Source organism: Emydura macquarii, unplaced genomic scaffold, assembly GCF_026122565.2.
Source record: "Emydura macquarii macquarii isolate MOO-44397 ecotype Brisbane River unplaced genomic scaffold, CSIRO-AGI_Emac_v2 contig_3692, whole genome shotgun sequence".
NCBI lineage: Eukaryota > Metazoa > Chordata > Testudines > Chelidae > Emydura > Emydura macquarii.
In genome coordinates this window covers 10432828-10459518 of record NW_027133829.1, presented here as the reverse complement: position 1 = coordinate 10459518, position 26691 = coordinate 10432828, and the positions used below count along the sequence as shown (strand labels likewise).

The 26691-nt window shown below is 39.5% G+C and overlaps 1 protein-coding gene across 4 annotated transcripts in view; it reads right to left on the bottom strand.

The window, feature by feature from the left end:
• Window positions 1–26691, bottom strand: part of BTRC (beta-transducin repeat containing E3 ubiquitin protein ligase) — a 160947-nt gene that overhangs the window by 118087 nt on the left and 16169 nt on the right. For 2 of the 4 annotated variants that reach the window (XM_067537191.1, XM_067537193.1), the window contains exons 2-3: window positions 16332–16400; window positions 3100–3207 (exon numbers count right to left, since the gene is read on the bottom strand). The exons of 1 other annotated variant lie outside the window; for it this stretch is intronic. In XM_067537191.1, the coding sequence (XP_067393292.1) occupies window positions 3100–3207; window positions 16332–16400 (177 nt within the window). The remainder of the gene's footprint in view (window positions 1–3099; window positions 3208–16331; window positions 16401–26691) is intronic. One more of the 4 variants, XM_067537192.1, reaches the window with a different exon arrangement.

The window sequence follows — 26691 nt, the reverse complement described above, 5'->3', positions numbered from 1 at the left end:
GTAAGATAGGGGAAGTAAACAATTTTCTTCAAAGTGAAAAATGTCCCTAGAATATAAATATATCTTCTAGTGTGTGTCCTGGAAACTTTTAAAAATATTCAGTTACGGAGATAACTCTCCAGATGACCATTTTTATTATTAAGAGCATCTACATGTAAACAGGTTTCTTGTCGCTTAGGAGGGTCACAGTGGACTAAAATTTGCCATCAGTTTGGAATGGCATGTTCTGGATGGACATTAAAGGCCACATGGCACTTTTACTCTTAGTAGTAGGGATTAGTCTTTTGTCATCCTCTGCTAAAATTTCATTCTCTTCCCCTACCCTCACTGTTAGGCAGCACGTCACGTACCAGTTTGCTGTTGTCCTCTACCAAAGAGCTGGTTGCATTTCACTTATATAGGGTCCATCATGGTTTGAGAAGCACATTGGGATCTTCTGAGGTAAGAAGCACTAAAGAAATGTGTCGCTCTTGTTGCTTAATCCCCCACCTAAAGTAAGAACCCCAGTTTTGACTTGCTACCTGTTGTGATGTCACAAAGGGTTGTCAAATTTAATTGAGGGACTGTGAGAGGCTGTTTTCATACAAATGTTTCTGGGAGTAAAACAAACACAGGAAGAGAAACATGGATGTCATCTGATATACCAAGAAAATTCTCTAACTTGAATATTTGCCAATGCTTCCCGTGAGGTGTCAGCAGGTTGTTAGCTGAACTATTCAGAAAGTGTCTGTGCTGCCATTTCTGTCTGAGCATCTCATGGCAAAGCATGTAAATAACTAGACAAATTCAGCAGTGACTAAGTGGCCTTCCAGATGGCACCTTCTTTCTTGCCACAAGCAAAGAAAATTGATATTCTTCTGCAGTTACTTCAAGCTTGCTAAAAAAAAGTGTAGCTTAATATGAGAAAATTTCCTGGGCTCCAAAAAAGAGGTCTTACAATGCTACATTGAAAACTCTGTATAGTACCAGAAAAGGTGGAAACAATTCTTGATATCCTAGTCACTGACATGTTCCAACCCCACACCCGCTCAGATTACTGCAACAAAACAGACAGCAAACATACCACCTAAGGAAGAAATCGCATCAGATCTGCAAACTAATAAGGGTCCAAGCCTACGGAAAAACTCATTGGGACAAAGAATGCAAATGCTGCAGAAACTGTTGCTGGAAGTTCAAAGTTTCTCTCCTCAGTTAATACAGAACCAATGCCTCAGTGTGGGACTAGGGGTACCGTGTTGCTAGAGAAGTGTTTCGGATGGCACGTGAGGCAGAGTTCCTATTCATTCAAGGCCATTAAATAGCCTTGGAAATTTCTCACAAGAGTTGAGTATAGCTAAATCCCAAATTCTCACTGCACTGTCAAATGGATATGGTATTCATCAGCCCTGAACTGTTGTGTTCCTGCTAAACAGTTGATTTGTTCAGCTTCAGATGTGGATACTTGTAAAGTGCTTCGGGATATTCTGAAATAAAAGGTGTTCTATAAATGGATGATTTTCTAAAAATGAAAAATCAAGCAGAAAGAGGGGTACCAGTTTCAGTATACAAACTGCTCCACGCCTATATCAGGGTTCGCCCTTACACCAGAGCTTAAGGATGTTGGAGATTTATTCCTCAGCGGAAAACAAAAAAGAGGCCCATCTGATTCAGTCAAATTATGCAAATCAGGATTAGAAGTAGGAATCTAAATACTGCCTGTGTCTCCAGTGTCCTCTTAGAAGGATATAAAAGCCCTCTTCCCCTCCCCCCACTGAAAGGTCTGCAAGAAGCTTGCTTCAGCCAAGGAGGATTGACAGGACACCTTCCAGAGTCCATCAGTGCTAGTGCTAGGTCAGCTATAAGGGTTGCTGCAGAATGATGTAAGACGCGTAAACCTTCCCTGGGACTGGGAGTATCTCTCCACAGCACTCCCTAGCACTCCCTAGTCCTGCCAGTCCTGGGAGCAAGAAACCAGACCCAAAATAAAATACAAGTTTCTTGCATGCCATCTCTTGAAGGCAGGTAACTGACTTTTGGCAAAATGATTCACAACTTGAGGGGCATACTGGATCTGGGATTGCTCATAGATTCCCAGAGGCTGTTGGTGAAAAGCCCCACTGGCTACCATCAGCCTGGGACAACAGACTGCAGCTATTTCTCTGCAGTGTGGACCCTGAAGCAGTCATTCATGCCATTAAGCCTCCAAGGCTTGATTTGCAAGGCACCTTTCTTCAGAATACCCCTGAAGTATCCCAGAAACCTAAGCTAGTGCAGTATCAGTTCTCAGCTTTCAAAGGTGCCCAGCACAAAAACAACACCTGTGTGCTCAGTCTGCACTGCATCTCTGTTCATCTCTAATTGAAATTCAAGGTGTTGGCAATGATTTTGAAGCCCTGAGTGGTCTGGGACATGGTTATCTGAGACTTGCCTCTCACTTTATACCCCATATAAAGGCAATTAAGATTGGGTGGGACAGACTTGCTATCAGAACTGAAGTTTGACTACACCATGTCTAGCAGCAGACACTTCCCCATCCTTGGAATTCATTTTCCCTTGACAGCTCGTTAGAGTCAAAATCCAGCAACCTTCAGAGCACAATGCAAAATGCACTTGCTTTGTGTGGCATCTGATCAACTTTTCTGTGTTCCAACTGTCTGTACCTGAAGCTCCTGCACCTCCATTATTAAATCTAATAAAATAAATATGAATGCAGGGCACCATCTGTCAGTTCCACTGCAAACTCTTCTAATAGGTTTAAGAAATATTTTGCTAACAAAATTAAAGCAACTGGCTGTACGTCGGCCCAGATCAGATGAATATTGTTTACCAGTTACACTTGTTAAACTTCAGCTGCATGCTTCTGATAAACCTGAGAACAAATGGCAAAGCTGATGGTAGCAGGTCAATTTAGGCAAAATGATTATTAAAATCAATGCAATGAAAATGCCCCAGACTGATACACTCAGAATCTACATGAGATGAGGTTAATTACTGTAGGAGTTTTGAATGGCATGAGGAAGCACGCAGTTTGAAGCAGAATAAAAGGATGTAAGCAAGCAAGAGAGAGCAAGAAACAGACATGCACACACGGACCAGAGAGAGAGGGGAGAGAGAAAGTACCTGGAAAGCTGTGAGTGCGCCAGTCCCTGGGTTATACAGGCATCGCAGTGACGGCATGCTGTCCGCCAGGCTGGAGCAGCCCAGCCACAGAGACCTGGGCATAGAGCACTGCAGAGAAAGGACAACTATGAGATGGGACCCTATGAGACAGGATGGCACAGATTACAGGAACTTTGACGGCTTAGCTGAATTGCATCAAAACAGTTGCAGCTGGCCTTTAAGACTGAAACAGCTTTAAGAGAGACATTGACTGGTCAGTCCCCTCAAAAACACTCAGATGACACAGTAGCAAAAAAGAAGGTTATAGTCCAACAAATTAAATAATTAATCAGCTTTTTGTATCAATGTTTGTTTGTACTGTGCTAAACAAAGTTACTCCTTTCCAATTAATCCATTCTCTCTCCCCCTCCCTGCATAGCCACCTCTCAAATACACAGCAGAGCGAAAGATTCTGCAAGGTAAGCAGAAAAATGAATGGCAAATTCACATTGGATAGTGTCAGGGAAAGAGAATAGAGTTTGTGGATTTGGTTCCATACACCCCCACCCCACCCTCTGCAACCAGAGGGAATGGGAAGATGGGGGAAAACACTACCACCCAAGGGCAATAATAATTCATTGACTGTTTGTAAGAGTTTTCTAGTTAATGAACAGCAGAGCAAGTAGAAATAAACTGCAGTTACCATAACAAACTGAATCGTCACCTTTCCAAATGGATCAAAATAATAAATAAAAAAAAATGGGGGTGGGGGGGTGTCAGAGCACACACACACACACACACAAGAAATAGTAGCCACTGATATTTAAAACTATTACATTCTGATGTCCATAGTTTTTAAATCACTAGCACTGAAGGTTAAAAATATGGCTGGCATTTTGACAGCAACCTTGTTCTTACCAGTTGCAGAACTTTTGAGCCACAAATGTTGCTGTTTATTGTATCACTGGCATGGTGGTGTAATGCCAATACATTTTAAATGGGCAGCTAGTTACAAACACTATAGGATGTGACAGATTAGTTACATGAAATCTCAAACCATTGTATTCTTCATCTCCCCACGCTCATGCCAGCCTCTTTTCTAAGAAGCAGAGGGATGAGAGAAAATTTGAGTGGAAGGGACAGCTGTAATGGTGTGAGATAGCAGCTGCCTTGTGAGCCACTATTTCTAACTCCTTTGAGAGGACTGGAAAGTCCTGCATTAAATTTAATATGTGGGAGCCATGTGACCAATCCAGGAATGGGCAGAAAGAAGACAGCCTCCTAGGTTCATAATTAGTTACCATGCAGAAAACCACACTTGGATTAGCCCTGCCTATCACCAGTTTATACCATGTCACTTGGGATATTTCTCCAAATTCACTGGAGAACTTAACCTACGAAAAAGTGCTTTTTAGAAGTTTTGGCTATGCTACTATAATTTCGCCTCAATTTTATAAATAAATGCTTCGCTTTGTAAAGGGCCTCGAATTCAAGAACCTGTCTACTTTATAAACATTAACTTCACAGCCTGCACTGTGAGCTAGGAAAGTGTCACCTGTTTTATTGTCAGGCACACTTAAGTAGAGAGAGAATAGGAATTATGGCCTTGGTATCACAGCAAGCAATAGAAACTCGAGTCACACTTCTCAGTCTGTTGGTTTAACCTACCAGACAATGCTCCTTCCCACATACAGAAGAATTCTAAATCCCAATGCAAAAAAACCCAAAATAAAACAAAACTTACTCTTATTATTTACAGAGCTCATCACCATCGTGTCCAGGCAATTCTAGTTTTAAGATTAACAGGCACAAAAGGCATATATTTATTTAGCTTTAAGTATTTGACATTTTTAATAATGTGTTAATTTAAAACTAATTCAAAGCTGTTTATTTGTCCGCATCCCTTTTCACTGAGCCAACTGCTTACTAACAGCAACAAGGATATTAGCTACAATGATATGGTGTCCCCACTAACGCAAAGCTAAAAATTGGCATCCAACTTCCAAACACATTCAATATTGCTGACACCGTAAGATGCTCTGTTAAGTGGAATATAAACAAAATTGTAAGCAATATATGGCTACAGAGCAAAGAGTCCAGCCGTGGGCATTTCTCATAAGTATTCTAGAGATTTTAAACATACCCATTACAGAGATGTCAAGTGCTGCTCACAGCAGAATATCTCTATTCCTTCAAGACCAATAATTCTGTCCACCCTGGCTGCCCCTCTTTTCCGCACAAAGTCTGCAGCACTTATTTTTCATAATATAATAAGCAGTCATTTACTTTTACTGATGTCAGTATCAAGGTTTGACCTAGAGGAAGCAAAGAGACCAACTAAGCCTCAATGCCACAAAAAGTAGAGGTCAGTACACATATTGTATACATTTGGTATGTCATAAAACAATGAATTCTCTCCATTATAACAAGACACTTAAAAATGAAACTCTTTTTCCTTTGAAACTGACATTTTATAGGGGGAAGTTAGAGATCTGTTTCACAGAATCCCTGCAGCTAATCAGGATTTATTTATTTACATATGCAAACTAGTTAGTTCATATTTTTCCAGACCTCAATTATTGATCTGTGAGGAAGTATGCAACAGAAAATAGCCAATTCCTTACGTGATTTTTGAGCCAGTCAGCTAGGATTTTTCTCATGTATGTAACAAGATTTACATTACCACTGGAGTTCTGTTACTTTTTTTTTTTTAAATCAACATTTGTCTTTAAAAGAGCAAAGGTGCACACATTGGGGGAAAATGTCATTCCTATACTTGCTTTCTACCCATTGAAAGAAGCGGAGACTCTAAATTACAATTGGTGACTGAAAGAAGCTTATTCACAAGCTCGAACAAAAGGCCTCAGGTGTTTCAACAGAAACAGCTTGTGTGTAAATCAGATGAGTGACCCAACAGAACAATTTCATTTACAGCCTGATCTCTGAAAATCTCAACATCCTCCATCCCCAGCCACCAACCAAGCTGGATATCAAATGCTCACTTTTGCATTGACAGTTCCACAAACAAGGGGCTGGCCTCAGCATTTACTATTTGAAAGCTGACTGATAAAATCCTCTCTTGAACCCAGGCCAATCTACATCTAGATTTATTTATTTTTAAAATACACAAGCAGTGCTGAATTTTGATTGCAGCCAGATGAGAACATTGATCTTATCACAAGGTACTGGTCCTAACCCAAAGCAGTTTCTCTGCACATCTAGCATTTAATTATACTAATACTTTGGACTTCTGCATACCTTTTGGACCCGAGGGCACTTTTCAAAAATTAATAAGCCTCAACATGCAACAGTTATATCCATTTCATGCAAGGGGAAACTGAGGCAAGGGGAAGAGGCTCGCAAATGGGCACAAAACACAATCACAACACAGACAAAAAGAAATTAAGTCCTCATTCCCAATCCTCTCCTTTAAGCACACGAACATGGACCCGTACTACAGAATGTAGAAATGCAGTATCAGATCAGACCAGTCGTCCATCTGCTCCTCCATCTACTCCACTATCCTCTTTCTCACAGTAGTCAGTAACAGCTGCTGCAGAGGAAGGTGCAAGACCTCCCAAAATAGACAGTTAAACACAAGTTTCCCTTAAGGGAATTTTCTTCCTAATTCTCATCACTGAGGGTGTATTTACACTGCACACAAAGCCCAGGTTCTGGCCCGGTTTTGATCCCAAGCCCCATTTCGGTACACATACAAATCAGTTTGACTTGAATCAGCAAGCATTCAGGGTCCAGTCCCAGGACCCTTCTATGAGTGTGGAGTTAGATCAGAGCCCAGGTCCCACTGGAACATCAGTCCAAGCCCTGTCATTCAGCAGTGAGGACACTGCTCAAGCCACAGACCCAAGTCAGGAGATCTGCGGGTGCAGTATGGATACCTCAGCACAGTTGTGGGACCTGAGTCGAGCAACTGTAAATCCAGGGTCACAATGCAGTGTGGATACCCAAGTGCGGGTTTGTAAACACCAAGTCCACAAGCCCAGATCCCACAGACCTGGGTTTACAATGCAATGTAGACATACTCTCAGTGATGGGCTTAAATGCAGAAGCATGATTTTTTTTTAATATCCCACTTATATCATATCCAATGTAATTATCAATGTCTTTTAAATATAACTGCCTAATTCTTTTTTTTTTTTTAATTTTAATCTTGCTAAACTTTAAATTCAATTATATTTTGTGGTAAAGATAGCCACAGACTAATTAGATGTTGTGTAGAAAACTATTTTCTTTTGTTTTAAATTGGCTGCCTTTCAATTCCATTGGATATCCCCTTGATCTTGTCTTATATGAAAGGATAAATAAAAGTCACACAATTTACCTTCTGCAAACCATTCATTATTTTGCATATGGTCTCATGAACCTTCTTATTCTTCATCTTCTCTCTAGATGAAATAGTCACAACCTTTACTTCTCTTCATAAACAAGCATTAGATTATTTTGTCTTCTATCTCTGAATTCCTTCTGTTTCTGCTATATCTTTTATAAGGGAAGGTGAGCGGAATTAGTATTTCAAATCAGAGAATCACTGATATTACACAATGACATATTTTCAGTATTTTCCATCCCATTCCTGAAGACACCACTTTTTACCACTGGTGCATATTACAGCAGAAATTGTACTGAGTTTTTCCAATGACTTAAGATTTTTCCCTTTAGTGATTTTTTGAACCCAGCAACTGTATGCATAGTTCAAATGATTGCTTCCAACATACAATGTTGATGAATACAAGGTAATGCATTTCATTTTCTAGTAGGCTGTCCATTCACCTAGCGTCGGTAGATCCCTCTGAAGAGCCTCAGTCTTCTCCAGCCTAGACTGACATAGATTTTTGCCATCTGTTCACTCCCCACCTTCTCAAATCATTTAACATATTAAAACAAAACCAGTCCCAATACAAACCTCATTGTTAACTTTTGCCATGTTGAAAAATGATGATTTATTCCTGCCCTTTGTAGTCTCTTAGCTAGGTCCTAAATCATGACAACAATGCTTTGCCTTGACCAAGTTATCCTGCCAGCCCTGTTTTATCAAATTTGTTCTCTTCTAGGTCCTTTCAGTATGTGTGTCATGTCAGAGGTTACTAAACATTGTTTTAGTAAATTCTGTTAGAGGTCAGAAATGCATCCCCTCCTGCAAAACTGACTGGTCGTTACTTGGGGAACAAAGCAGATAATTTCCAGAAACACCATGTTTTACAAATATAGTGCACACAGTGTGTGTGGAAACTGAAATCTGAATTCCCTATAGCAATAAAAAAGTAGGATACAGTAGTTCAAAGATTAGATTTTTTTTTAAAAGGAAATTCTGGGAAATTAAAGCTAGTGAGAGAGGTATTGGGAAGAAATATTATGGTCTTTGTGTAAAGAAGAAAATTGAAGCAACCTAAAAGACCCCACAATTAAGGTGCAACAATCTACAATTCAGGTTTGCAATACTGCACCACTTACTATGATATCTGTGTGTCTCTAGTGTAGCTATAATGCCTTTTATTTTACAGGACATGCTCATCATTTAGCAAGCCAGTGGCACAGCCAAAAATAGAATCCAGATTTCCTTATTCCAAGTCCTGATTTTTGGCCATTATAATCTGATTTTAGGTTTGGACAAGAGCTGCTTGTCCAGATCTAGTTCCGTCTGCAGCCACTGCAGGATTGTTTCCCTGTAGTACAGTGTCCAGTATTTTGTGCAGTTCAGTTTTAAATGATTAAGCAATAAGGCTTCTACTTCTCTGGGGAAAGTGTAGTCTTTCTTCCCACCTCCCAATACATACACTAGAAGTGTGGAGAGAGAATATGATCAAAGTCTGGAAAGTGTAAATGCTAACTAAGGAAAGGAATTGTTCCCACTGGACCAGTGGGCAAAGTAAGTACAGGAAATGAGATAAGACTGAGCAGAGGGAAATTAAGGCAGAATAGTAGAAAAAGAAATCTAACAATGAGTTCTATCTAGAGTAGACTCTGCACTTGTGTCCCAAAGGAAGCGGTGAAAGCTCCATCAGTTGAATCATTTAAAACTAAGGAAACAAGACCCTGGAGACTTGGCTGCAGGAGAACAACCATGCAATGGCTGGGACTCGACGAGATGTGACCAAACATCCCCAGTTTCTCATTCTATGAAAAGATGTCACTTTGTAAACAGAATACTTAGGTCTTTTGGCCAGCAGGGAAGCATGCTATTCCTGTAAAACATCCTTTTTGGACTATTATTGCTTGTATACTTTTTAAAAATAAAATAAAGGCAACATGCCTTAGGAGCCTTGATCTGTGTATGGTTATGACCTGCAGAGGAGCACTGTGTAAGCTGGAAAGCTCATCTCTTTCATCAATAGAAGTTGGTCCAATAAAAGATATTACCTCCCCCACCTTGTCTCTCTACGGTTATACCAAGCACACCCATTGAGAGGTTAACAGTCACAAGGCCATCAGTATACAGATTCTGGTGACAACATAATAGACTAAACATGTCAAGTGGCTTGTGATCTTCCGGCAGACACAAGCATTTCTTGCCATTGCCAATTATTGTTTTACCGATATATGGATCATACACAATAAAAGCAGGAGAACACACATCCGTATCTCTTCACTACTTCTCAACAGTGCCTTTTTGCCACCACATTAATGCCAAAATGGGACAAGTTACACCCGTTTGCCATTTGAATCCAATGGGCACCACGGTACTTAGTTCATTTTAGGCAACACATAAGTTACAAGTCAGCTAGTATTATAAACTGCTATTCCCAGGAATTTATAACAGCCATAGATATTCCTTTTGGCTCAGACTTGATGTATAAATTCCAACCCCAAGAACTGTTTTCAATCCCTCAACCTTTTCCACAGCCACACACCCATCCCTGCACCTTTTGATCAAAGAAAAAAAGAAACCTGAACATTCAAAGAAAAACAAGCAGTTCCCAGTGAATATTTTGCTCTGTCACAATCCAAAAATAACCATGTTAAAAATGAACTGCATTTGGCAAGTAACTGATCATTTAAGGAAAAAGAAAACCAACAATGTGCTTTTTAAATATTTGCAAAACACTGAATAAACAGTAAATTCTTTTTAAAAACCCTAATATATGAATATAGATTTACTAGTTGAGGAACAGTTGTATATACCTGAGAGACCACAATACACATTTTTAAAAAAAATCCTGCCTAATTATGAGTTTACCAGAGAGACTAAAAGGGCCCAGAGCAAATTAATACTTCTATAACTTTTAGAGAAAGTTTTTTTTTTTTAAATTTTTTTTGTTTGGAAATGAGAAAAATGTAAAAAATAACTGTAGGTCTTAATTAAGCCAGCAGGAAAAGCCAGAAAATTCATAGTTCGTGCTGATGTTCTTTTACTAATGCAGGATGCTGTGGCCTGAAGTTATTTAAAATATTTAAAAACAAACAAACAATCAAATAATTCAGACTTGATTAGCTGATGGACTTTTTGGGGAAGCTTTTTTATTATTTTAAGAAGATGAGAGTTTTAAAACAAAAAGAGAACGGCAGTCTCAAAAGGTAATTAGGGGGATATCAAACTCGGTTTTCACGCTGCCAACTCTCAACTGAGGGATACTGCCCTACAATTCTACCATAACCAGCGCTCCTCAGAATTTCTCAATCAGTAACCAACAGTTTATTTACACGCTTTGGGTAGAATATTCCACTGACATTCATGGGGATTAGAGGGAGTTGGTTCCATGCATCTACGTCACTTTCCAACTACAGTGTATTGGGCCCCACTATTAAGAGTCTTTAAGCACTAACACAATTCAGCAGGCCAAACCCACAAAAGAAACACACACCCTTCAAATCAAAGGGTAATCGCATATTTCACTTATGGAAGCATTGAGCCGGAGACTGGGAGGGTTATCTGCAGAATGACTGGCCCCCACTAACCAGAGGGTAATGCACACACTGAAGCCCTCTAGCAATGTTCAGAGCCACACTCATTAGCTTCATCCCACTTCCAAGAACTGGACTTCTCATCACAGCACTGATCGTTGATCTTTCATTTCAACCTATGGCTAATAAATTTAGTCCTCTGACTAGTAGATGTTTGGTAAATTTTACAAGCCCTACTATACCTTTTACCTCAATCCATCCAAATGATTTCCCCCGGTCTCCTATTCATTTCTGTAGTTGTGACTATTTCATCTAGAGAGAAGATGAAGCTAGATGAAATAGCTACATGAAATAATCACATTTCTGTAGTTGCTCTTAACTCTCCCTTTTCCTGTATCACACTGAATATTCTCTAATGCTCTGGTACCTTCCCAGTTTACCATAAATTCTCAAGAGTTTCCAGTGGTATAGCAGGTTTATTAGCTAACTCCCTTAATAACCAAGGGTGATAGTCATCTGAATGGACTGATTTCCATTTCCATTCCAGTTCAGATTACCCAAGTATTTCTTTACCCGGAAGGGATCCAGGAGGAGAGTGTCAGCTTTAGGTGTGGTGGAGGAGATTGTCTCTCATCTCCCCCCCGCCCCTCAGTGTTTATGTAAATTTCTCAGTCTCTTAAAGGTTAAAGGTGAGCAGAGATCACTTGGCTGAAGAAGGAGCTAGCCCATCCTAGTTATAACATGCACAAGCTTCCCAGTGAAGGTTACAAATTCCTCCAAATACCTAGTATTGACTACACATTACTCAAAGAATCTTACAATTTAACTGTTGGAAATTGAGTGTCACAACCTGAAGTCTCTCCTGGAATTTACAAGCTCTACTCTCATATCTTATTGTCTCACCTCCTCCGCACCAGCAATGTCATCAGCCTCCATTATCCACGTCTCCCAAACACCTTTACGTTTTCTTCCATGCCACCCCTCACACAAATGATGCCTTCTCTATGATACCAACCTGGGATTCAACTCTCCATTTGCTGTAATTTAACAGGAGTTGATTAATATTTACACAGTGAACTGAATGTATAAAGTACCAGTCATTCAATATTACGCGTTGTGCAACTATTGTCCTTTGCGTTATTTTGTTAGGTGCAGCAGCACCTATTGGCCCTGGTCAAGGACCCATTGCAATAAGTGCTATGCTCACATGTAATTTTAAAATTAAAACAGTCTTTGCCCCAAGAAGCTTAAAATCTTAATATATGACAAGAGACAGTAAGTGAATTGAAAGGAAGGATTCCCTAATAGTTAAGGTGCCAACCTGGAACTTGGGAGAATGAAGTACAATTTCCTGCTCTGCCACAGACTTCCTCGGTGATCTTGAGCAGCCATTTAGTTTCTCTGTGCTTCGGTCCCCCTTCTGCAAAATGGGGATAACAGCACTTCCCTACTTCACGGGGTGTATTGAGGATAAATACATTAAAGATTGTGAGGCGCTCAGATATTATGGTGCGGGGGGCCAGATAAGTACCTGAGCTAGACAGAATCAAGAAGTGGCCAAGAAGGAGAACAAGCCAACAGTGAAATGATCACATTTAGAATAAGCAGCAGAAGCCATGGCACACCAACTGCCTAAACATGCTGGATTCTAAACTACTGTGAAGACATATCAAGGCTGTAAGGGAAAACTCACACTTGGGACTTTTATCCATTCTAGCTCTATCGCTCCAAAAACATGTACTGCAGGGAACGAATCCACACGGATAGGGAGATGAACTGGATGATTATTTGTCTTTTCTATCTCCAATTTATATAATTCTGCAATCATTCGGGATTAATGTTACTTTCTGCACCTACCACAGAGGAGTGTTTTGAGGACTACTTAAATATGTGCATAGCACTTTACATTCTCAAAGTTCTCTACGAGTGCCACCTATTATTAACTTTCCGCCCCTAGAAATCAGTGTATGCATTTTTAAATTCAAATAATGTAAAGTCTCTAGATATTCATTGGAAATTCAGAATGCATCTTTCAGAAGATAAGGAAGGTATGTCTAGTGACAATATTGCAAAATAGGGACAAAAACAATCTCTCTAGACATTTCTTCTAAGAAAGCTCAGCTCAAAAGGAAGGATCCAGGTTTCACTGAGGTCCTGGTTTTTATACTGATTTTTCCAACTGACTTGACTGAAGTACAGCCTATTCACATCTCAAATAAATACCTTCTCTGATTATAGTGGCCTTTGAAGGCACCAATCCAGCTAAGGTAGCACCAGAGTTTCCAGTATAAAACATTTTTACAGGTTTGTAACTTGGCTCTAAAAATTCTACTCCAAGAGACTGTTGGAGATAGGGAGGGTCAGATGAACTCATTATATTTACATGCTCTTGTGTGACACAATACCAAGGCACAATGGTACACGAATAGCAAGGGTCAGTTTTAACTCTGAATTACTTTGCTGTCACCAGCCATCTACATGATATTTAGTTTTCTTGTTAACATAAGAAAAGATGTTTTAGTTAATTAACAGCTTTCATTTGTCCAACTTCACAATTTAAAATCGTATGGATCTCTATATAAACAGAAATGGGAACAAAATATTTCTATTGATCATATTTATGCACACATTAAACCTGCAATACCTTTCCCTCTGGAAGCCAATTGCAGCTAGCTTTCAAGAGGCTCAGCTTTAAGGGGAAACACAATGCTGCCATTTAAAGAAAGAGGATTAAATCAAGAACAAGACTGAACAAAAGAACTGCAGGTGTTTGTCTTTTACCAAAGGATGAACTTATAAGAACCAGATAGAAAATGGAGCTTTACAGATTGCTTAAAGCCTGTTCTCTAAACCAACATGTATTTCTGGTCATCCGTATTGTATTTCCTCTAGCCCACATATGTATGTAACACAGCTCTCTGCTACAGCACATCAACATTAAATATAAAACCCTGCTATTAAAGGGCACACACAAGGTAATGGCATTAGTGTGGGCGACCCGTGCTCAGGTAGTGTTCAACTATTAACTCCAGTTTAAGTAGGCTGAAAATATGCAAGTCTAGCCAGCACAGTTTTGAGATAAAATTGTCAGTTTTATGGATATTTACAGTATGTGTCCAGTCTTGCAGAACTCCATCTTCCTCCATCTCATTTGTAACATAAACCGCTTTTAGCCCACATTAATACATTGTGTTATTGGAATACTTCCCCCGTTCTGTAAAAGCAAGGCAGCAGATCAATACTCAGCTACACAGAGGAAATGAACCATTTCTGTGGAACCCTGTTAAAAGCACACTTAGAGGAATAAACTTGATGCATAACCATAGCTGCATTCTATTTGGATAAATATTTAGGTTTTGTGCATATCTTTGAAGTGGCTTTGTGACTCAAATCCCACATGACTCCCTTTATAACAAGAGAAACTCTAACTAGTAACATGAAACTAAATCCATTTCACTTCAGTCTCCTACCATCTTTGCTACTTACCCAAACTATTTGTTTAAACAAAGGTCCCCCACCCCCCCCATTACAAAGATGATCCACTTTACCCCTGTAATTCCTACAGTGAAATCACAGCACTGAATTTGTGACAGCTATTTCCATCATACAGGTAGGAGGGGGGATATCGCAAGCATAGGTTTGTAACCTCACTGAAGGATCAAGCAGAAGGAGAAGCAAGACAGAGAGATGTTTATTAATACTCAACAGCAGCACACTGAAATCAGAAAGATACCAGCCACATACATTGATTTTTTTGAAATATTTTCTTTTTGAATTTGCTCCACTATGAAAGTCTCCACATAAAAGTCTAATTTCTGAACATTGTTAATTTTTATTTATTGATATTTTGCATGTATAAAATGCACACTTCCATATGTAACGGAGCACTTAGTAAAAACTCATGCAAATCTACCTCAGATACAACCTATATAATCCTTTTCCTACTGTACCCTTACAGGTATCCATCTAGGACCACAAAGGATGCTGTGCCCTGTAGGACAACAAACTTGGGCAATCAGACCAGACATTAACTGCAAAGTTGAGGTCCCTCTATTGAGATCACCTGCCTCCTGCCCAGTTATATTTAAATGAAGAAAATAGAGTCAGTGTGACCTAGCTGATCTTTGCTACTGTGAAGGACTATGGAGAAAGAGATGGTTTCTCAGATAACCAGGGTGCAAGCCCCAGAGAGCATTTTTGGAATATTAGAAATTTACAAAGGTATTTGTTATATTAAAACCACTGTTTTGTGTTAGTAACATAGGACCCAATCTCCATTGCCTCTTGAGCATTCAAACAATCTTAGCTCCACTGAGATCAATAGGCGTTAAGGGCGCGATGCACCTTGAAGGATCAGGTCCTCAATTATTACTAGTAAGATAGTGAGACATGACTGGAAAGACTCAAGACCATCAATAACCCCACTCAAACCTGTTATGAAATTGATCATGTGAGATTTAAGTTTGTTTTTTTCATTCTCTCCCATCCAACACAAGTGACTTGGCTCTTTGTCTGTTTGTTTCTCTTGGGTTCACAGTAGCATAGATCCTTTCAACACCACCCTTAATCATTTTCACAACTCTAGTTGCCACGACAACAGGATGCAGCTTATCTGTGCTGTTTTCATTTTTCCAGTTTTCGTTGTCATAACAACGCAATCATTCTGGCTTCCTACAAAAACAGCAACTTTAATGCCGTCTTCTCAAGGACACTGCACTCTCCCATGAAGATACATGGGTAAGCATTAGCTTTATACACGCAATTTTTAAATTCAAAGATTGTTTTGAAGTGAATTTTACACTCATTGATGTGAGAGGCTGACAGCAACTGCTAGCGCTCGGCTGCCGAGACAGCTAAAGCTTGGCCTTTAATAATAGCTCAAGTAATATAGCACCAGACCACTTCTGAGCAGGGACTCCCAATAGTGTCAGATTGTGTCAAACTACAGGATTGTTATGTGATGTGAGCAAATGTCCACACTTCTTTCACCCAATCAAATCTGAATTAGGCCTTAGATGCGAGTCTCATGTGTATTAACCCACTGGCCTTCACATTATTACCACCACAGCCTTACATTTGAAGACTCATTTTAATTCTGTAATCTGAGCTGTTGCTGCAGATTTCTTTTCAGACTCCAATCCCATTCCCCTTTATGGTGATTCTGTTTTGAACTTTTGTTCATCAGAAGTGTAAATTCCTAAGATTTATGAAGAAAAGGTGAGGCACACGTAACATGCACACATACAAAAACCACAAATACACGACTATGCAATAGATTAGCTTACATGGCACTATAACTAACTGGACCTTTAAATGTACTTTGCTAATGAGACAAGCACAAGTGTCTGGCACAATCCCTCAACAAGAGATGAGAAACAATAATACAGTCCAACCTGCTTTAGCCATGCTTGGTATCCAGAAGATGTAAGTTGGAATCCATCTTTGGGCATGTGTATTCGGGGCTAGGAGAGAATAAACATAAAAGAGATCTCCTTTTACATCTGGACCTGGCTAATCTAACCTAAATTCTGGACAATCTTAAGCAATGTCAATGCTTTTAGCCACACATGCAAAGTTCCAGCCCCCGGATAAGCTCCTGCTAAAAAATCTCTATTCTAATATCAACTCCCCTGAAGGCTTGATACTTTTCCTCATTGGCAATGAAAACCAACATTTTCCACTATTTTACACAATGGCCTTGGGCACACTGGTGTTTCTCTTAAAATCCCCCACCGATGTGCTCGAAATGCAGCTCCACGGGCAGACACACTAGCATAGACCAGTCATTGCCAACAGCCAGTCTATACTAGTGCTTTCACCATTGCTACCCCCAGTGGAACTGCTCCTGCCATAGCAGTGATTTCAAAAACACCAGTGTAGAGACAGCCTCAGCATTGCTGTTGGTAGTGATGGTAAACGTTAGCACCAAACAAGTTACATTTGTAAGTTAAAGACAAACAATCTCTTCCCCCACATTTTATATACAATTATTGTTTCCTCCTCCATCGAGTCGAGGAAAAAGCAAGCTACTATGTTGGTGACAGTACACTATAGATGGACATGGCAATTTTTTGTATTTTTTCTAGCAATAAATAGTCTGTCATAATATTACTTTACAACCCAAAGGAACCTTTACTATCTAATGGACTCAATTGTGCCCCCCAAAGTGGGAGATGTTTAGAAATTGGAAAGAAAAAGAACTATCTTAAATAAATTGTTTCTACCTCAATTGTAGAGTATTATACATACAGAATGGGTGAAGCAGAAAATGAAGTCATAGTGGAGCAATAAACCTTTAACGCTCTGCAGAAGAGGTGGTTATCCCTGTTTTTACTTCAGACCTTAGGGAGTAGAACATACATAACTCCAGTCCTACTGCTAAACAGAACCTGAACATAGAGCACTTCAAAAGAACTAATACCATGTTCCTTTTGCTCACCTCTGATGGAAATTAAAATCCCGAAACACCTTTCAAAAGCAGTAGGGAGACTAACCCTGGTGTCCTGGCCAATAATCCCTGTCAAACATAAGTTTTAATAACCAAGACTGTGCTGGTGAGCTATTGGCAAGTAGTGATTGTAGGCAAATATGGCAGCGGGGTCTCTCCATTAGCAATATTTCATGCACTACTTGGATAGTAAAAACACAACATGCTTTAGTGAACTGACCACATGGCGAGGAGCAGGATGCTCCTGAGTCAAAACTCTACCTCTGCCACTGGCTTGAAAAGTGGTTAACCTTTGTCCTGTAAAACGAAGACAACGATTATTTAACCAATCTCACAGGGCTGTTACAATTACCTGATGTTTCTATACACACAGTTTCTTACCTACTCAATGTAAGGAACAAGGAGGACCACATTTTGTTTGATGTAAGTACTGTAGCCACTTCTTCCTTAAAGTTTCAAAAAAATCTCATCAAGCCAAAATAATGATCTTATGACTATGGCATCGTGCTGGGAGTCAGGCAGGACTACTCATGATTAACTTTAAGCATGTGAACAAGCAACACCTGGCTCAACATTGTATTTTTATTAAAAACATCTCTTAATAGCATAATGTCTTTGTCACTTCAAAATAAAGTTGTCTCAAGGTGTTACTAAAAAGTTACTTAGACTTTCAGGGGATTAACAAAGTTACTGTAAACTTTTTTATGAACACAGGCCAAATTTACAAAAATAGGAACCTAAACACATTTGGTTAGCGGTGTGATTTTCTACCAGCGTAGTTATACTGGTACAACTCCTACTGAGGGTACTGCACCATTTTAATTAAAATGACCTTTTAAATCAATGATCACTCATATTTCTTTCAGATTTCTGTTTTTCAGTAATTTTGCAATTCTATCAAAAAAGCAATCACTTAGAATCATAGAGTTGGAAGGGACCTCAGGAGGTCATCTAGTCCAACCCCCCGCTCAGAGCAGGACTAACCTCAGCTAAATAATCCCAGCGAGGGTTTTGTCAAGCCGCAGCTTAAAAACCTCTAAAGATGGAGATTCCACCACCCTCCTAGTGAAAAACTTTTTCCTAATGTCCAACCTAGACCTCCCCCACTGCAACTTGAGACCGTTGCTCCTAGTTCTGTCATCTGCCACCACTGAGAACAGCCTAGCTCCATCCTCCCTGGAAACCCCTTCAGGTAGTTGAAGGCTGCTATCAAATTGAAAGCTGCTTTCACTTGGCTTGGCAAGATCTATTCCTTTTTAATAAATATATACTGCTTATTTCTTCTGGTTTCATTATTCTCCACTAATGTAATGAGTTATCTTAATATTTGGTCCACGACTGTACATGTGATAGAAGTTAGTAATTGCCAAAATAATTTCTCTCTCCTCCTTTGATGAGTGGAGCTACTTTTTCTTTTCCTCTAATCTTACAGTACTTTCAAAAAAATTAAAAATAACTGCCAGTGGTACAGTAAGTTGATTTGCTAACTCCTTTAACACTATTTTGTGATACTGCCATCACCTGCCCTGTATCAGTAGCTAATCTGTAGTATGCCTTCCTTGCTCTGAAAGCTGCTTATCATTCTCACTGAAGACTGATTTTAAAAAGGAGTTCACACTTACGTCAACCTTCGAGTCATAAATTTAATCTCCACTTGTATTTATTAACAGGCCTACCTTCTCTCTAATACGTCTTCCTGTCCCCACCCCTAAGCTATATGAAACCCTTGTTATTCTCCATAACCCAATGGATCAGAATAACTCATTTTGCTTTTTGCTGCCCTTGTCTTTTCCTTACAAGCCTTAGCTGACTATATTCTTCTTTAGTTACCTCACCTCCTTTTCCAGGTTTAACATAATAGATTTGATAGATTTGAACAGTCCCTCATGAGGTTTGGATGGGCTGACTGCTCAGAATGAGTCAAGATTTTAAAATCCAGTGGAAGCCCCTTCTTTACCCTGGAAAAGGCTGATTTTTAAAGGACATGAAATTACAGGCCTGAGTTCCTATATTCTAAGCCTAACACAACCCCCGAAGGCTTACAATATCTGAGTCACAGCTGGAGCTGTGGTTACTATACAGTTTAAATATCTGCTACTTTACATACAATTTGTTTTAAAATCAAATCATCCACCGTGTCATAAACAAGTGCTTATTAAATACCCAGCAGATCTGGTGATCCTTGTGCAAGAAGGATTCTTAAATATCTGTATCTCCACTTCAGATAAAAACGGATAAATATACCAGAGCGGGAGAATTATAAAATGAAATCCTCTATGGTACATGAAAAGCTAAATTTGATTGCTGCTACTCCAGTATATCTTTGCACATGAGAAGCAGGAGAGGTGTATTGGAAAAAAGAACATGCTTACATCAGTATGGAATCTATATAAGCCAGTTATTTAACATGGCAGAATGAGATTTTACTGGGTGTGATTAAATAATACTAAAAAAAGCATTTGATAGAAAGAGAAGAGGGCAGCCTCTAAAGCATCTTCAACCCAGGCAGGTTTGGAAAGTTGGAAATTGAACCCACCTCATGACACTACAGAGCAACTGCTAGGATGGTTAAATTTTAATTCCCTTTAAGTCGTCTCTTAAGAAATACTTCCGTGCAGTACTTTGTTACACGGCCTTATTTGGTAAAAATTCAGTGAATAGGAAAACTGACGTTCTGAAAATTTCCTCAGAGTTATACAGTCCACAAGCCCATGGACTCTAAGTTCGCATGCAGCTATGTGGGCAGCCCTAGACCTGTCAGTCACTGATAGGAAAGGGTGTGCCCAGGTGCGCTGAAGAGCCCTCCAGTGGAGACCACTTCCATTGCACAAGATGATAACCCTTGAGGACTGGGATTTAATGAGATATATGTACTATAGAAATAAACTGAACTACTGCAGAGCATAACTTGATGATCAATTTCAATGACCCAAAAAGGATTTCTTATTCTAGAGGCCAAAGAAATACTCCAAACAAGGCAGAGTTGGATCTGTAGACTTTGTAACTCAGAGAAAGGATTATTTCATAGAAATGTAGGGTTGGAAGGAACTTGAGAGGTCCTCTAGTCCAGCCCCCTGTGCTGAGGCAAGACCAAGCAAACCTAGACCACCCGGGGTCCAACCTCCAATGGTGGGGATTCCACAACTTGCCTTGGAAGCCTAATCTAGAGTTTAACTGCCCTTATAATCAGAAAGGTTTTTCCTAATTTCTAACCTAAATCACCCTTGCTGAAGATTAAGCCCATTACTTCTTGGACTACCTTCAGTGGACACAAAGAACTATTGATCACAGTACTCTTTATAACAGCCCTTAGGATATTTGAAGACAATTAGCAGGTCTCCTCTCAGTCTTTTCTTCTCAAGACTAAACATACCCACTTTTTTTTTTTTTTTTTAACTTTCCTGAGAGGTTAGGTTTTCTTAACCTTTTATAATTTTTGTTGCTCTCCTCTAGACTCTCTCCAATTTTGTTCACATCTTTCCAAAAGTTCAGTGCCCAGAACTATATACATTACTTCAGGTCAAGCCTCACCAATGTCGAGTACAGCAAGACAATTAACTCCCGTGTCTTACATATGACACTCCTATTAATACACACCCCGAAAGGTATTAGCCTTTTTCGCAACTGTATCACATTGACAACTCATATTCAATTTGTGATCCACTATAATGCCCAGATCCTTTTCAGCAGTACTACTGCTTAACCAGTTAGCCCACATTTTGTAGTTGTGCATTTGATTTTTCCTTCCTAAGTGAAATACTTCACACTTGTCATACTTTCACCCTTAATGAATTCAGACCAATTCTCCAATTTGTCACGGTCATTTTGAATTCTAATTCTGTGCTCCAAAGTGTTCAATGTCTCCTAGCTTGGTGTCATCCACAAATATTTTAAGCCTTTTCTTTACTCCATTATTCACTAGACCCCACTAGATAAACCCTCCCAATTTGACAGCAAACCCTTGATAACTACGCTGAGTATGGTCTTTCTACCAGGTGTGCACCCATCTTATAATAATTTCATCTAGACCACATTTCCCTAGTAAGTCAAAATAAGTTTTCCTGTTCTATTTCCTCTACAACGTCCATAGAAATGATAACCAAAGAAGTTTTTATAGCAGTGTGCCCTGAAGGCGGTGTCAATGAATGAATTAAGGTGAGATGCAACAGGGACAACAGAAACAGCTGGAGAGCTCTCATGGGCACTGAAGTCCACTGCAGCGTCACCATTCGACAAACATCCTCAAGAATTATATCAGGGAGTAGGCAGAAATGTCCCTGAGGTTGCTGATCATCTTACCAAAGAAGATAATTTGTCCTCTCCCTCAGGAAATCAAAACCCTGGGAAATTATGTGTTGCTTTGCACCTCTGGGTGAGCTATTAGCTGTCTTGGGTTTAGGTGGCTCTTTTCCCAATTTAGAATACAACCATGGTCCTCTGGGATCCAGAACCTCCTTGTAGCGCTTTGTAACACTTGTCTCTGGATGGAGCTCTTATCAACAGGTTATCGAGGAATGGACAGAGGTAAACCTCTTTCAACATAAGAGCAGCTACCAAGACAACTAATACCTTCATAAATACTCTGGATGCTATGGTGTGGCCAGATGGTAATGAATTATATTGGAAATGTTGGGATCCAACAGTAAAAAATGGGTAAGTTTGCAGTGAGACAGATCACTGGGGATGTGGTTTGCATTTGTTTAAATCTAATAACAACAGATTGTCACTGTTACAGACTAACATTTCCATCTTGAATCTGGGCTTCTTCAAGAACCCTACTGAGGTGTTTCACATCAAGCACTGCCCCGCTGCTCCCTGATTTCTTCTGGACCAGGCCCAGAATGGAATACAGGGCTTGTCCCTTTTCTGGACTGCAACTCATTCTGTTGCTCCAATCTGCAGGAAACGAAGGATTGCAGGCTGCATTTCCCTACTCTTGAGGATTCCTGGGAATGGGAGGAGGAAGAGAGGAGTATAGTTTATCGAATGGATAACCTCTCAGGACAAATTCCAGAACCCATTTGCCAGAGGTGATTTGAGGCCTACTATGCACAAAGTGAAAGAGACCACTTGCTATGTGCTATTCCATCTCAGTTTGCTTTGGCTGAGAGTGTTTTGCTAGAGAGGACTAGATGGTCTTGTGGATGCACTACTCTTGGGATCGGCCAACTCCGGTTTTAGATCACTTTTCCCAGAATAGCTGGGACTGTCTCATCTGCTAAACCTGATGGTCTGGAAGCCCCAAAGGGTTACTTGAATTCTAAGTAGGACTTATATTCCCTCCTGTGGAGATGCAAAGGCAGCCTTCAAATTTCTCCTGAGTATGGTGTCCATCGTCCTGTTTATGTCCTAATTCTCAATCAACAGGTATTGCCATTTCCTTAACTAGGTATGTCAGTCTTAGAAATGGAAACAAAATCTGATTTAGACATTGTAACAGACAGTTCTTGCTTAGTCTCTGAGGTTTCTCAGGAAATCCCCATTCCTCCTTGATCACATCTATCAAGGACACATTGAGAAAAATATAAGGTTTTGTTTTGGATCCTGAGAGAATACTATTAAGTCGTCTCACTCCTCTTCTGAGCTGGTTCCTTCTCTTCATCTTTCATAGACTTTTCTCAGGAGGTAGAACTAGACTGAAAACTGCCCTGGATTCAAAGAAGTCTAACTGGAAACTTTTTTCCTGCTTTTCCTCCTCCTGTGGTTCCTGTTCTGAATCTAAAAGTTATCCCTCTCTCCTTCCAGGAGAACGCCAAGAACTTCTGGATCTGCAATATCTGGATTTGTGCTTCATTCTTTTAGACCTGCCCCTCTCCGGAGAATCAGAGTCAGAAGACTCTGAAACAGATGCAGATAATGGATTCCTGTGCCTGCACCTGGATTTAGCTTTTCTGATCAGTAGAGCCCTTTCTAGGGATATTTTGTTTTCCTGTGTGGACTTGGGAAAGAGGGGGAGCCCAATGACCATGGGGATTGATTCCTGTACCTTCTTCCTATTTTCTCTCTCTAGTTTTCCCTGTGGACACTTGATTTCAGATTCTGAAGGTGACACAGAGAACTCTTGCCAGGAGAGCTCAGCTGAGGGGGAGCAATCTGATTCTCTAGACCTGACATTTCTTTTGCCCCATGGGAAATTCTACCACTTCCCTAGGTAACCCATTCCAATGCTTCACCACCCTCCTAGGGAAAAAGATTTTTCCTAATATCCAACCTAGACTTCCCCTTAATACAATTCTGAAAATGTCTGATTTTCAATGATTTCTATGGGGTCCAGAATTCTCTCAGTCCTAATCTGCCTCAGGAGGCTGTCAAGATAACAACAGCATGTTTGACTGCTTATTAATTATATTTTAAACACTTAATATTTAAATGAAGCAGATAGAAACTCTGCAGTTTTCCTTTAACTCTTGCATTTCCTTAGACGCACAAATGTTACATTCAGCAGTCTTATGAGCACCTAAAATGCTGTATAAGGAAGTGACCTTGATGAGCATTCTCTGAATAAAATATGGTAGAGAAAAAGGTCAGCTTGGGGAAATACCAGTAGGATTGCAGCCAGACTGGTTGAATGCAGCTATCCACATATGCCTTACAGGTAAAATTCCACCATCACACACAGGCAAGGATTATGGCAGCCAGTACAAGTGGATAAGGGAACGAGGAAATAGCAATAGCTTGTTCCAGCTGTTTTGAGGTTTTTTTGCATTTGGGATTAAATTTTTAAGAGTACCAAATCAATCTGCTCAGCACTTTGTTGGCCTTCCAAATGGCTATTTTACTGCAAATACAGACATGTTCTGTACACATACATTTTTACTGAACAAATTAATATGGTCAACAGCAGCACTGTTCAAATGAAAGACAGTGAAATTCCTCCACTACTCGCATTGTTGTACCAAAGTTTCATCATTTCCAAGTTAACTATAAATGGGCTCCACTGTAATCAGAAATAGGTTTGTTTGGTTTTTTTTTAAATAAAAAGCATGATGATATAAACCAACTGCTAACATGGGAACATCTGGGGATAAAAGGTTGCTGTTGGGACCCATCCAACTGCCAACGGATATTTGTAACCTGAAGTGTTTTCTGATCACCTTTTCAAACTTTTTCATAATGTGGATCACATCTTAATAGAAATATTGGCTCAAGAACACCTCTCCTGTCATTCACAATTACTGGACTCAAGTAACATCCCTATGACAACTGTTTACATGGAAAAGAAATAATGACAGTAAGGCATTTTTATTTTCTTTTAATGTGATATAGCATCTGGAAATGAAGAGTCAGCACTATGCAACCAGCCAGCTCTTTGAAGACCACCAAACAATCCTCCAAGACCACAGTTAAGTTCTTTTTTTTTCAGTGGGAATTACTGAACTAAGCAACAAAAGAGGGGTTTTACATTATCTACATGGTCTCACTGGGGTATACACAGAGACACTACACAACACTCATTTCTTTTATTCTTCCTAGAAACCTTCCTTACCCCCTTCTGTATCAGATACCAGTTTGACCCTATGCTGTGTCCTTGTCACTCTCAATTTATCCCCAGTAAATCCTGGCCTAACCAAAGCTTTGTGGTTAGAAAGCTTTGATTTACCTTACTAATGAGAACTATAATTTAGCACCAAATACTCATGAGGAATTATAGCTCTGCTGACTGGCAAATAATTTGCCAAGGCAGATTAGTTTAGCTGCATAAAACAAATATCCACCTGCACATTCTAGCACTAATCAGGGCGTGAAATTAAACTTTTTATTCAGTGGGAAATAAATGCTGCAAGGCGGCGATTTAGTATGGGAAGCAAATATTAAGGTCAGCCTATTCTCTCTGATGTTTATAGTATATATAATAAGGGGGAAGACATGGAGCACCAAATTCTGCTGCTTAAGTCTATGAAGCTAAATACTTCAATGATGCAATAGCAAATTTGCCATTTGCTTTTATAATTGCATACATTTAATGGAGCAAAGTGGCTAAAATGAAAAATTAAAAGAGGAGGGGGTGAAGTTAGTGAAGTACCTACATTGTGTATCAACCATAGAAAAACTGCAGCCAAAAGCAGGTGGTCGGAGTAGAAGAAAAAAAAATAATCATCAAGCTTTAAATTCAGATCTATACTGATTCCAGCAAACCCCCAAACTGAAGGGGGAAAGTGATTACAATGTAGTTAACTTAAATTACTAAGTAGTCATTTAAAATAAAAAAGAAACCTGCAACCCTGTATTTAACAACCAATTCTATTTTATTCCAGCTGCTTTATACGATTATACTTATCATAGAAATGTAGAGCTGGAAGGGACCTGGAGAGGTCATCAAGTTCAGCCTCCTGTGCTAATGCAGGACCAAGTAAATCTAGACCATCTCCAACAGGTGTTTGTCTAACCTGTTCTTAAAAACCTCCAGTGATGAGGATTCTACAATCTCCCCTGGAAGCCTATTCCAGCATTTAACTACCCTTATTGTTAGGCCCGGAAGGATTCCATTTTTATTTTTTGATAATTTCAACAAATATTGATGTTTATTTTTAAGCATTTTTTAACATTATTGATTTAATTTTCACAGTTGCATACAATTATGGGTTTTAAGATTTTATGCTATTTTTATATAATTTTTCAGTTGTAGGAAATTATATGGGGGGATTCAGACAATTATTTAATGACAGTAGTCAGATTCAAAAACTTAAAGTTTGATAATTTAAAACAGTCAACGTCACATGTCAAAATATATGAAGTAAATATCTGTAAATCAAACTCGCTAATAATTACTCAGGCAACATTTTTCTTACTGCCTAGCTGTAAATTTCAATTATTGATGGAAGTATTTTTCCCTCAGTTTGTGTGTGTATGGTGAAATTCATGTTCATTCACATTTACCAATAATCTAATCCTTCCAAATCTACTTATACTTAGACAGTTTTTCCTAATATGCAACCTAAATCTTCCTTGCTGCAGATTAAGCCAATGAATTCTTGGACTACCTTCAGTAGACATAGAGGACAACTGGTCACAGTCCTCTTTATAAACAGCCTTTAACAGATTTGAAGACAATTACTAGGTCCCCCCTCACTCTTTTTTCAAAACTAAACATGCTCATTTTTTAACCTTTCCTCATAGGTCAGGTTTTCTTAACCTTTTTATCATTTTTTGCTGTCCTTTGAACTGTCTCCAATTTGTCCACTTCCTTCCAAACCTGTGGCCCCCAGAACTATACATATTACTCCAGGTCAGCCCTCAACAGTGCCAAGTGCAGCAAGACTATTACCTCCCAGGTCTTACATACGATACCTATTAATACACCCCAG